At 41.7% G+C, this 12,818-nt stretch overlaps 3 protein-coding genes across 3 annotated transcripts; 2 read left to right on the top strand and 1 right to left on the bottom strand.

The window, feature by feature from the left end:
* The first annotated feature begins 54 nt into the window (after positions 1–54).
* zdbf2 (zinc finger, DBF-type containing 2) lies at positions 55–5,270 on the top strand. The gene is made up of 8 exons (XM_049755498.2): positions 55–317; positions 1,369–1,465; positions 2,068–2,225; positions 2,482–2,995; positions 3,168–3,287; positions 3,558–3,868; positions 4,149–4,281; positions 4,470–5,270. Exons 2-8 carry the CDS (start codon positions 1,370–1,372, stop codon positions 5,268–5,270), a joined length of 2,133 nt encoding a protein of 710 aa, XP_049611455.1. The 5' UTR covers positions 55–317; position 1,369.
* A 183-nt stretch (positions 5,271–5,453) lies between these two features.
* On the bottom strand, positions 5,454–9,818 carry dytn (dystrotelin). Its single transcript, XM_049755508.2, has 15 exons — positions 9,686–9,818; positions 9,586–9,617; positions 9,365–9,451; positions 9,044–9,248; positions 8,806–8,891; positions 8,651–8,730; positions 8,514–8,585; positions 8,171–8,334; positions 7,987–8,098; positions 7,745–7,878; positions 7,535–7,676; positions 7,051–7,103; positions 6,818–6,959; positions 6,289–6,706; positions 5,454–5,592 (listed from the first exon to the last, which is right to left on the bottom strand). Exons 2-15 carry the CDS (start codon positions 9,602–9,604, stop codon positions 5,498–5,500), a joined length of 1,809 nt encoding a protein of 602 aa, XP_049611465.1. The 5' UTR covers positions 9,605–9,617; positions 9,686–9,818; the 3' UTR covers positions 5,454–5,497.
* A 380-nt stretch (positions 9,819–10,198) lies between these two features.
* On the top strand, positions 10,199–12,772 carry LOC125989296 (CD59 glycoprotein-like). The gene is made up of 5 exons (XM_049755507.2): positions 10,199–10,502; positions 10,651–10,729; positions 10,963–11,064; positions 11,653–11,726; positions 11,800–12,772. Exons 2-5 carry the CDS (start codon positions 10,675–10,677, stop codon positions 11,920–11,922), a joined length of 354 nt encoding a protein of 117 aa, XP_049611464.1. The 5' UTR covers positions 10,199–10,502; positions 10,651–10,674; the 3' UTR covers positions 11,923–12,772.
* The last annotated feature ends 46 nt before the right edge of the window (positions 12,773–12,818 follow it).

The raw sequence follows: 12,818 nt of genomic DNA, 5'->3' as shown, positions 1-12,818 counted from the left end.
TGTTGATGGCATTTTATCCTTAAAATAAATCATATTCAGATGAGAAAAATGTATTTTCACGATAAAAGACATAATCGATTTACAATTAGTTTCCCGTCATAAAAAAAAAACCCTAGGTTTTTCGTTTTCTGGGCGCTGCTATAATTCTTATGAAGTTTTAAATCAAGCAAAATGTATTTCCCCGTTTGGCCTTTTGGTGGCGTCAGACACGAGCGCAATCGAGTGGCAAGCTGCAGAAGAAGGAAACAGCGGAAACTGACACGCAAGCCAAAAGCGCGCGTTGGAAGATGATTTCGTACTGTCCGAAAGTAAAACAGGTAAATAAAATGCTCTTTTAGATATCTATTATGAACCAAGCCATTTTAAATGACTTGGTTACATTACAGCACGACTGTGATGAAGAGCCGATTTAAAAGGCGTAACACGTATGAAACCATGTCACGTGATTATTTCAGGCTAACGCGGGTCCAAAGCCAGTGAGTTGCCGCAGACCCAACTCCGGGAGCGATACTTAATTGATCTGCCTGACTTAATGTCGAGCCGTCTGCAACCTACACAGCTGTCCAACTGTCTTCTTGTAGAACAAGGCATCGCCAACTTTTTTTCCGTTCAGGCACCCCCTACTTATAAACGGGCATTATATGGGGGCCAGCCCTCAAAATCCAAGTTTTGCTCAATCCCACCTACCATGCGTGCACACCTGACTGTCAGAATGATGCTTTCAAAGTCAGTCGTTATGACGTAATCTTTCTCTGTGGCAAAGTTGAAGAATTGTGATTGTAAACAAACCTTTTCATGTCATACGACAAGCGCAGCTACACTAATCTTTTGGCGCACTCCGATTTTAAGGCTCTCCCTTTACTTCCGGATCCAAGAGACACCGTTTAGTGTAAATCACACCTCCCATAAAAATAAAAAAAACACTTGTACAAGTATACAGAATTGAGAATACAGCAACATCCAAGAATAATTTGAATGAAAAATAACTGTTCAAATTCATTTATTCTCTTAATAGTTTTGTTTTGTTTTGTTTTTTTAAATAAGGCCAAATCTTCAGATTTGACAACAGCTGTTTTTTATGGGAAAATCACACCTCCCATAAAAAAAAAAACAAACACTTATACAAGTATACAGAATTGAGAATACAGCAACATCCAAGAATAATTTGAATGAAAAATAACTGTTCAAATTTATTTATTCTCTTAATAGTTTTGTTTTTGTTTTTTAAATAAGGCCAAATCTTCAGATTTGACAACAGTCAGCAGTTTGTCTTTCTATGTCAATGATATGTTTGTCACAGTGGAAATATTTCACCAAGTAAAGAAAATAATAATAGATGTATAATAATAATGTATACGTATATCACAGGATGTGGGCGGAGTCTCAGCCAGGGCCATCCAGATGCACACCACGTGAACCAGGATACTGCACTTACTGCAGAGTCTTCTACAATGACCTAAATCAGGTGACATGATCTTGTTCATGTGGCATGTGTTGCGGTGGGCAATATGAAGACTGCGATTTTAGTAGGGGGGAAAAAAAGATTATTTTGTTTGTGTAACTTGATCACAAGTCACACATACTTCTGGGTGGCGATACTTTCAATGTACCTTCTAGTAAACAACAAATCTTTTGTCATTTGTCCATGGCCGCATGATTGAGAAAACAGGTTAGAAGGCTTAAATGCTGATTGCAAGACTTCTCTACCCCCCGTAGTCTTATTGTGTAAACTATCAGTTGAAAGTGAGCTACTCAGAGAGATAATTTTATTTTAATTGCAATAGACATAGACTCAGCGGAAATTCTGATTTTGTTAATGTGATCATTCAAGTACTACAGTAACTAACTTTTCTGTTACTCAGAATTTTATTGCACTAATGTTCTAATTTGACGGCGAAAATGGATAGCGGGTCGTTGCTAGCAAGTTATTTTTTCTTAAAATTTCTAGACCTATCCAAATATATTCTACATACCCTCAATCAATCTAGAGAATTAGTGTTCTGTTTAGTTTGCATGTTAAATCTGTTGGGACCATTATGACTATAAAATTCTGATGATTGTTCTCAGCACTTGGCCAGTCTCAAACACCTGGATCAGGTTCAAGCGTTCTCCGTTGGCTCCTCCAGTTGTTCCTTTGCTGACAGCAGCCAAGCCAAAGGCACTCTGCTGGATCGATTCCTACAGGATGTCCTGTTGCACCACCCCCACTGCTACAATGACCCCAGGTAACAAATCCCAAATATGGAATATCCCAAATTGTCATTGTTGAAGTGAAATGTAAAAAAATCTTTACACCATGTCAGTTGGCCGTTCATGGGCAAAGATAAAATAATCCAGTATGCTTACAAAAACGGCAAAGCCTAAATTGTCAAATGTCTGAATGATACCCAAAACAAAATCAGAATAAGGAATTGTTGACAAAACATATTCTGCCTTTAACAATGTTTGATGATGGATTGTGCTGTATGTTTGTGTCCCTAGACCGTCTCATGCAGACCTCCCGTCCATCCCCACTCCTCTTTTGCCCAGGGAGGAACTTGATGAAGTCTGTTGTTCTGGCGATGACGACTTATCATTGGGGACACGAGATCGCCTGCCTAGCTCTAACAACGTATCAACTAATCAAGATGATGATCTCGGCCCTTGTAGTCAATTTGAGAAGAGACTATCGGAGGGAGCAGGTCGGGAGAAGCCTTCTACACAAGCAAAAGAGCAAGAGGAGGCAAGAACCATCTACTCGAGGCATACAAATGTACCTAAACATCAGACCCCTCTGCCCGTGCACAGGAAAGCACACAGGAAGACTGACAGGAGGAAAAGCAGCAAGTCTCTGACTTCTGCGCTTTCACCCAAGGGCCCACATCCAGGTACATCTCCCCCACGTCTCTCTGTGTCACAGCCTTGGCACAGCTGGCAGAAGGAGCGTTGGGCCGCTTTGAAAGAGGAGGTCTTCTCAATGCCACGTGGTGACCTTGTGGACCAAACTATTGAGGAGGTTGGTTACAATTGTAAAGGACGGAAAGAAAATCTCCCCGAAATTATCATGTGAATGTATGTATGTTTTTTAATTAATCGACATTACCATCGGCCTAAGAAAAGTCCTCTTCTCCTCTCCCCCCCCAAATCTCGTATTAATATGAATGCTTTGTGTTGGTGTCGGCCTCCAGGTTATCCAAACATGTTGCCATGGCGACAGCGTGACTTCCTTTCCGCTTGAGACAGACAGCTTCCACATCAGTTTGCCACACTCTTTTGAAACACAGAGTGATTGGGACTCACCTGGACAGGTGAGCGAAGAAGGAAAAGGTTGAGCGGGCCAGCTTTATATATTCAAGGGTTGTTTCAATAGTTTGTCTACAAATAGTCAGGGCTCTGGAGTGCCTTCCCACTCACCATAAAGTGTGAAATGAAACAATCACGTCAATATTTTGTTAGCTGGCTGAAAATGTGTCTGAGAGGCCAATGTAAGAAACATTTTCTAAAAAACAAGGAACTTTTTAAAATTGTGAAACAAAAATACACAATATCTCCTCTTAAGGTTAGAAATGTGTTCCCAGGTAGACTCATGTGTCCCGCTGGTCCAGACAGAGGTGAGGGATATCAGTCATCTGACTGATGCTCAGGTGGACTTGACGGACCAGGTGTACTCCACTCAGCTGGAATCCGTCCTCCACACCAAGCCGCGAGCAGTCAAACACAGAGTATGCAGGACTGTGCCAAGAGAAATGCCAAAGCATTTGCCAGAGTCCTTCCAAGGGAAGACATGGTCCCAGATTGAAGAGGAAGATGAGAAGAAGGTTGATGAGCTGGTACGACAGTTCCGACAAGGTCGTTTTGTCTGCTACTTTGACAGTGAATCCCCTGCCAGGTAACAGAATGTTTTAGTCACACTTCTGAAAATACACTACATAAAACTTTTCCATTTAAATGCTTTTATTTACTGTGTATAACTTGGTCAAGTACTTCAGCTTCTCATATTGAACAAAATGCACGTTGGGTTCATTGAAGACTTTAAATTGTTTGTCTGGGTAAGTTTGAATTATAGTCTCTGTGAACAGATGGATCTTTTTAACTTATCATATTATGATTTATTGTGGTAAACTTACATATGTTTGGTTTGCTCATTTTGCTGACGTTCTACTTACAAGGAGCAAGAGCAAAAACGTCAACGCACCTGATCAGACAGTGGCAGAGTCAGACATGGGCCTCTTTCCTTTAATGGACCATCATGAAGAAGAAGTCCCAAGGAGGCGGGACTTCAGGATGGCATCCAGGTGTCAGGTGAGCATGACAGAAACATCTACAAATAGGTAGAGGTGGCAAATATACTCACACTCTTTAATTGCTAAGCTTTATGTAGCTTCTGTGGGGTGTCTCTTCTGACCATACGGTAAACTTTAGGCTTCACAGTAGTGAATGTGCAGGTGTAATATTTAACATATAGATAAAGTGAAACTTTTTTTCTCCAGGTGGTCAAAGTGAGTCACGCCACTCAGACCGTCCGCTTGGTCGTCCCAACTGTCTGTCAAATAGCCCCGGAGGCCACGCCCACGAGAGTCCATTCAAGCGATCGGGCCGGAGCGGAAAAGACTCCCGAGGTCCGATGGTCTCGCCTGCCGCCCTCGTACTCGCCCGTCATCACACCGCTGCAGTCGAGCACATCTCTGGTTTACCTTCTCTGCTCCCCTACTTTTCCCACCACTACCTACACACCTACCGCAAGCCCTACCTCCAAACGCAGTCGCAAAAGAAAACGCCCACCTGACTTTCACAGACTCAAGGTAAAATATAAACAGTTTCCTGTGCGCTATTATGACCACCGCAGCAATCGCATCATCAAGAACCCGCCTAAAGGTTTCAAGGTGGGTAAAAGCTCTACCCCCGCCAACCCCTTGCCGACACATGTACGTCAGCTGTTTCGTAGTCTGAGCCCGGACCTGAACACTGAGAGGCGGTCCGGGCAGGGTGGCTCGGATTCTCCCAGGGTCAAAAGTCAGAAGCTGTCGAGCACTGTCATCACAGACTCGGCACAGAATCGTAAACACGAAACCTCTCCTTCGGTGGATCAAAGTCACTCGGAGGAAGTTAGAGTAGGTGGCAAAGAAAGGCCAAGGCGCCCTAAGAGGAGAGTAAGAGTTCAGACCACACCTCCACCACCCAGGAGAGGTGGACTCCGTCAAAAATGCCCTGCACCCCAGCCCTCTACAGAACCAAACCTCCGACGAGGGCGGTCTCAGAGGAGGAGGGGCTGTGAAAAGACTCACAAGTAGCACATTTGTTAAGTCAACACTGAAGGACCATTTTAAAATAAAAAGTGATATTTCTTTTTTAAAAAAAACTTGTCTTTATAGCCGCTCATTTACATGACACAACAAACAGAAAAAATATTTTTGAATTGAGATGATATCAGAGAGTATATATCCCGGAGACAGAAATGCCTTTGACACCATTGATGTCGAAGAATGCTTTCCAGTGGCATAAATCTTTTCTTGTCTGTCTAAATGGGGATTTGCCTCAAACTGTCCACCAGGCAGAGTAAAGAGTCCCCAACTTGGTCCGCAGCCTCAATAAGTGCCAAAGCCTTGTTATCACCTCAGAAAAAAAAAAAGGGAAAAAAAATACAAGTTGTGACAATGTTTTGCTTGAGTTCAATGGACATTGTGTCGCTCCTTGTAGTGTGGGCCCCACGGCCACTTGAAGGCAGTATAATGCAGGCATACGATATAGTACATAAAGATGGTAAGCCGCAGTGAGTATTGTTTTGTGTACTGCAAAACTTAGGCTATTCATAAGCCTGTCTAGGGCATTTTGGATTGTTTATTAGCATTAAGCTAGTTAGACTTTGCTAAGGAGTTGTAGTTGATTTAAATATGAAAATAGTTGGACTCGTTGGACTTTGCTAAGGTGTTGTGGTTGTTTTAGATACATATAAAAATTGTCTGTTTTGTTTAATTTGAGTCTAAACTTCTATTGGGAGTGGCAGTAAACTGCTTGAAGGTTTTTTTTTTCTTTTCAAGAATTAGTTGCCAAACTGTTGCTAGTTGAGCTGGCTGCAATCATGCAGTGGCATGAATCTCCCAACTCAAGGCACCATGGTACATCTGATATCAGAAAATAAGAGATTTTTAAATTGATGTAAAGACAATGTGAAGACTATTTCTAGAAGGCAACTCGGAGATATACCAAAGTTGTCTTCTGCTAAGACATGTGTTTTTAATCAGGTATCACTTTAATGTTCTTTATACAAGACTGCTAATTTATATGCAAAGAAAGAAATATCTGTTTTACCTGATTGTTCATCCTTCCTCCTGCCAGTCCCAAAGACACTTATTAATCGGTCCATCGTTTGCTCCAGCATCTCTTCTGGACTACAAGCCTGTTCATCAGCCATACCTTTGTCCACCTCTTTTAGTACATCCTCTTGTTGAATGGATTGACAAAGATGGCTGTTACCACCACACTTCTCCTCCTCATAGTGGATGTCATGTGACCAATCTTGGTTTATTGTTGTGAGTGAACTTCCCTCACTCTCACTCCCCTCGTCTGTCTTCAACATGAATTCTTCGTTTTTATCTTCATCTACGCAGGTGTCTACGTCAGACGTTGGTCTTATGGTTTCTTTGTCTATGTTTTCCGTGTTCTCCATCTCATTCTGGTGTTGTGGCACATTATTGCCAGATTGCTGTAGTTCCAGTTTGTTCAGTGTCTGAAGAATGAAAATGTTCATGGGTGAAGGTAAACACTCTTACAGTACCTAAACAACAACCATCCAATCGTGAATTTTCTTCTTGAGCTATGTCTGTGCTAATGTGTTCACCTGAGTGAGGGTCGTCTGCAGATGGATGTTATGTTCCTTAACTGTTTCCATGGTAACCTCCATCTCCGCACATCGTTCCTTCAGCATACACTGTTCGGATTGGACAGCGAGATGCCACACCTGCAGCTGCTCTTCCAGAAGCCTCCACCAAAGAACAAATCAAGTGTTGATGAATACGCATCCTGCCATCTAATTGGCTTTTTAACATTAGAAGGATTTTATTTTCCACTTACTGTTTTTCTTTGTGCAGGTTCCTGACTTCAGTGAGCAGAGTGGATACTTCCAACTTACAATGCAAAACAAATGACCATCAGATGTCCATTTTAGAAAACATCCGTGGCATTAATCAGAGCAGCAAAAAAATATAAAATCAGTCGCTCAGTGATCATGTTAATCATCTTGAGATCCTACCACATTTGCTTTTGAATCAGCTAACCTGTTGGAATGTAAATTGCGACTAATGTTCCATTTATCTTAAACACAATTTACATGACATAACATCTCCCTTTTGACGGACACATTGGTAGAGAAGTAGGCTAAAATCAACATTCAAGCCACATAGCCTGTTTTCTCCATTGCACTGCCGATCAAATGACAAAGAGCAGTTTGTTTACGAGTGATGACGTCTGACCTATTGCCACTCGAAATAATTTGTGACGTCACGGTCATTCTCTGTTGTGTAGCCAGACTTTCGGATGGGAGGTCATCAGAGGTCACCTGTTCTGGCAGTGTCTCCTCAGTCTGAAGGGACTTGGATGAAAACGATTGAAGTTGTACCGCGGAATCATGGGAAACACAGACAATGGAAGAGGTGCTCCCACATTCTTCGAGAGTGGCAGCAGAATGGACAGGTGGCGTACTGGTAAACAAATTTGGATTTGATTGGACTGACATTGGTTAGGTGGATAGTCATAAAACCTGGCTCACGTCTTATGGCTGTCCTTTGCTTCCTCCCTCGTTGGACTCTTTGCGCTGTCAGGTCCTCTTTGAGTCGATCGTCGTGGTAACAGGGAGTGACGAGCGCGGTGTACAATTGAAGAGAAAGTCTCTCGCCATGTGGGCTGACAGGGAGAAGGTTTGTAGTAGGTTTGTTGCTTCATTCAACCAACTTTGTGCCTCTTTCAAAATTTTCTCTCTACACTTCATGTCCACTGTCTCTCAACTCTTACCGGTGTGCAGAACTCCATCACTGGGTGGTGACTCTTGTGTTTGCGTGTCTGTTGCTCCGACAGGAAGCAACTCTGACATATGTGGACTTTCAGACACTTCACACAGCGATACCTGAATCCACACACACTTTATTTATTAATAGTGAGTAATGAAGGATAGTGAAAAAAAGATGGTTACACTCACCTGAGTCCACTGATTGGAAATATCTTGCAGATATGACAGCGGACTGGGTGAACGACCTTCTGACTTATGAACAGGCGATAGAGAACAGGTAACCATAGCAACAAACGAGGCTCATTCTGTAGCCATGATAAAACGTGTTCCCTGCTTACGGTGGAGGTCAGCACCTGTGAAAATTTTGTGTAAATCTCACCATGATGACCAGTGGCAACTTCCAGAATCTACATCATGGTTAATAAGTATAGGGATTTGTTTTTTTTACTAACAAACAACAAGTGAAGGTGGTGGAAGTGGTGATGACGTGTTAATAAAACTCCAAATAGCTGAAGAAATATTTTTCCCTCACCCCATGAAAACATGACTTCACTGCTTCTTCAACAGCACCAAACACTCCTTCCTCCTGGATGACCGCGGGAACCTGAACATGCGTTACAGGAGTCAGATGACGAGAGCATGATGGGAAATGTAGTTAGTTTGGATTACCTGGTTGACATCCTCCAATAAGGATCGAAGAGATGACCTACTTATAGATCCGGAAGCACTTGCCGCTGTACACACCAGTGCTGAGACAATCACTCGTGTTAGTAAGTGCATTTTGTCAAAAATAACAATTATTTTCAAAGAAACACGTTTCCCACCTTCATATTTCAGCAGGAGTGTTTCTGCCGATAAACAGATGAGAGCAATACGGAGAGAAACGGCGCGTATATGACCCAACTGATTCCTGAAACACACACACAGTCCACACTTAATTGAACAAACACGCACAAGCGGCAGGCGCACTCTTCTATTTTTGGGGGAGTAGCATAGTAATAAGTTAATATTTATTTTGTGAGGGCCACACACCAGAATTTCAATCTGCCAATAAGATTTTACCCATCAAACATCCTGAATATAAAACTGCTCAATTTCTCGGCCGACTCCACGGTGGAGTGATCTGGAAATTCCAGTGGCACATTTCTGAACATCTTTTTCAGCTGCTGGGTGACTTCATCCTTGCATAGGACAGAATCCCGCTGCAGCTTGCCTCTGCCCCCCGGGTCAAGGGCGGCCTCAATGTGGCGGGTCAACACAACATCCACTGGAAGCACAACAAAGAATGCATTTCTCAAATCAGCTAGTAACTTCAAGTCAAAAAGGCATTAGCAACCACCAAACCAAGACGCTTAGTATGAAGTAAAAATGAAACACGCTGACTGTGACAAATGTTCTGTAGACTTTCAAGCTTCATTGCAACTCTGTAGGCTGGTGGGCGGATTTTGTTGAAGTCCTCTAGCCCTGAAACTGGACACAAACAAACAAACTTACATTTCCCTTAAAAATAAATACCCTATAGATTATTTGGCTGAGAATTGGTGTCACAATAACATAACCCTTTAAGTGATGGCTATTTGAAAAAACAAAAGAAAATAACTTACTGAGACTGTTGACATCCATGACAGGTTACAGTCTGAAAATGAAATAAGGATGTAAAACTTGCCGACTTTGTTATATTCATTTTAGCAGAGACTCACTCACCTGCAGCCTTCCTAGCATGGAGTCGAGCAGAAGCTGTTAAATTTTTAATGCCATTTTGGTTTCCTCTGTCATCACAGCTGCTGCTCACCTGTCTGCTTCGGACCAATGGACAGCCAGAACGGCTGATGACGTCATACGGGTGAAAGAGGAGGTGAGGGGCATCAAAGTCAGGTTTGTAGCTGAAGCAAACAATCTGTGTCACTCAGTAGCATCTTTGTTTGCGTTGGGGCTGCAGACCCTTGTCTCGGCTCACACTGGCCATTTGTGTCTTCTATGCTTTCTTTGTCCCGTGGCACCATGACACACTCAAACATTTCTTCTCCTTAGATCAATGAGCTTGTGACGAGGTCAGCGTGGTGCCACTCTGATCCAGACCCCAGCTTCATGTTCTCGAATTCAGTGGTATTTTATTAGTGTGCAGAAAAACTTGTACCAATTGTAGCTGGCGGGCAACTGAAGCTTCATGGCTGATGAAGGTGTTTTCTTTTGCGCACTTGACAGTTTGGTGATAGACACATAGAACATGAAGAAAATATTTGAGTTGACTTTCCCTTTAAATATTTTGGTTTAGTCACAGATAAACACTGGGACAGAATTTTTTTGGGACATTTCAAATAAAATATATAGCAATTTGAAAGTACGGAAATTTTTAATAATCACCGAAGAATAATTACATTGACCTTTTGTCATTTTCAACCAATGGGACCCAATCTTAAACAGGCTCCTCCCCAAGGGGTGTGGTCTCATAGCCCAATTTTTCAGCACCTTACACTTTTGGTCAGTGATTGACTTGGCATCACTCAAGCTCTGCAGTTGGGTGAGAGGACTGATACACACATGCACATACACACACATTAAAATATACAAAGTGGTACATACGCTAGTAAATAAACAGCCGGTGTAATGTTACTCTTACATCGCTTATCGTGAGTACACGGTACAAAGTAGTACATTTATCATTTCAGGATTTGTGCTACGCTGTGGTGAACATGAAGTTCTCTATTAGCATCTTTCTGCTGACCTGCTTCACTCTCATGGGACTTGGTATGTTTCATACTCCCAAGTTTTTCCTCTTCTTATTGTTACATTATACCCTTATTCATATATTTTCGCACTTTACTGGTGACAATTAATTTGTTGTTAAACAATGACAATGAGAGCTTTGTGAGCTTTGAGACAAAAAAAAAATTCTAAATGCGCTTGTTGTTTTTGTGAACCCTGCAGAAAGAATGTGAACAAGTGATGTGAAATATGTGATTATTTTTTTATTTTTACAGGCTCAGCAATTCGCTGTTACAGTTGTAAAGACTACACGGCCAGTTGCTCCAAACAACGAGACTGCAGCTATGACGACGCCTGCCTGACGCTCACAGAGAGAGGTGCCGAAATGATTGAATTTTGAAATAATTATTATGGCCCGTTTTCTTCTTGTGCATTAATTAAATCCATCGCTTTACCTCACCACCCCTGTAACTTTGTGCATGTTGGCACTCACATGAAAGAATTTGTAGTCATGTGGCATGATAAGGCACGTTCAATTAGTGGTGCATGCAGTATTTATACAGAATATTTATATCCTGTGTGTTTTAAATATTTGCTAAAATTATGACTTTACTATGGTGTTATCGTCGCCATAGTGATGGTGGCAAGCTACCGATAATTACCACTTATCACAAAATACATTCTTTGTATCATTGGTCGGGTTTACCTTTTTGTTGAAAAATAAGATTGTTTTGACAGGCATACATCAAAAACATCATTCTTGAGGTGTAATACAATACTCAAACTTTGTGGCTGTATTTGGTGCAATTGTGCTTTTACTAATTTTTACCAACACAGTTGTAATTTTCATCCTCTGGGTATGACGCTGGTCATTTGTGTCCACCTTACTGCTTTTGCCGCAACCATATTGTTGATGAAACTTCCCAAGCATGATGACGAATGTTCAACTGGTTCTTTTGTTCCAGGAGGGATGACCTTCCGCCAGTGCCTGAAATATTCAGACTGCGAGTACAGCCGACTGGGACAGATGTTCCCACAGGTAGAAAACCGAGTCCTTCAGTGATGAAGCCACAATCTTCTGGAAATATTCATTCCCATCTTTTGGTTTGAAGGTGTCCAGTTTTACATTCAAGTGCTGCAACTCGGATCTGTGTAACTCCGCCCATTCTGCCACAGCGAGTTCTCTGATTGGTGTGCTGGCATCCGTAGCCGCCACATGGTGGGTGATCCGCTAATGCCGCCGATTTGACGACTCAGCCCAGCTTACTGTCAAGCTATCAATGTCCATGTGGAGCTAGCTGATTATTGGTTGGACATGTGTCTTTTTTCAATTTATTTTTCTATAAATACTCACTGACGTTTGTAGAATTTTAATGTGTTTCCAATTTAATTAATGTTAAACAATGAAACAAAAAAAATAGCACTTCAAGACTGGTCTCATGATGATAAGGACATAGAAAAATAAAATACTAGCAGTTGATGAGTCATGTACATAATTGCAGGGGACTGGTTGTAATGGTAAAACCACATAAATATGTAAGAGGGTGTAAATGTACACAAAAATCACGTGAACAAAATGCAAAACAAACTGCTAATCTCTTGTGTAAACGGACATATTTGATGATATTTAAAATGAATCAGCAGCAGTGCAATAGTTAGTCTTCATTTTGGGAAATGACGCGGGCGACTACAGTAACAGTTTGACCATTCTGAATTCTTATGCTGGCTTATTATGCTCTTTAAATGCCTCTGGAATTTGCGTTTACACTGTGCTACTTTAAAAAAAACATGTGGTTAGCCATGACGTTGTCCGCTAGCCAGAAGCTGAGCTGCACTGTGTTTGTTTGTGGACTTGGTGTGTGGCTACTCCTTGTCCCTTACCTAACTGTTCAGTGTGGGAATAATCATACAGTCATGTTCCATAACTGCCCATGAAGTTGGTTATGAATTTAAGGCTTGATTTGCGGTAAAATGTGGCAAGCTTTTGCAGGCCTTGAGTTTGACACCTGTGCTTGAATGTTTATGTAATGTTGTGATTTACCTTGCAACTAATATTAACAAAATAAATGTGCACAATGTAAATAATTTATCATTCTACTTGGATTCTACTCTTTGAAATAATGTTATTTGA

The sequence above is a fragment of the Syngnathus scovelli genome, chromosome 2 (assembly GCF_024217435.2).
Source record: "Syngnathus scovelli strain Florida chromosome 2, RoL_Ssco_1.2, whole genome shotgun sequence".
Lineage (NCBI taxonomy): Eukaryota > Metazoa > Chordata > Actinopteri > Syngnathiformes > Syngnathidae > Syngnathus > Syngnathus scovelli.
Note: the sequence above shows the minus strand (reverse complement) of the source record. Positions and strands in the feature narration are given on the sequence as shown.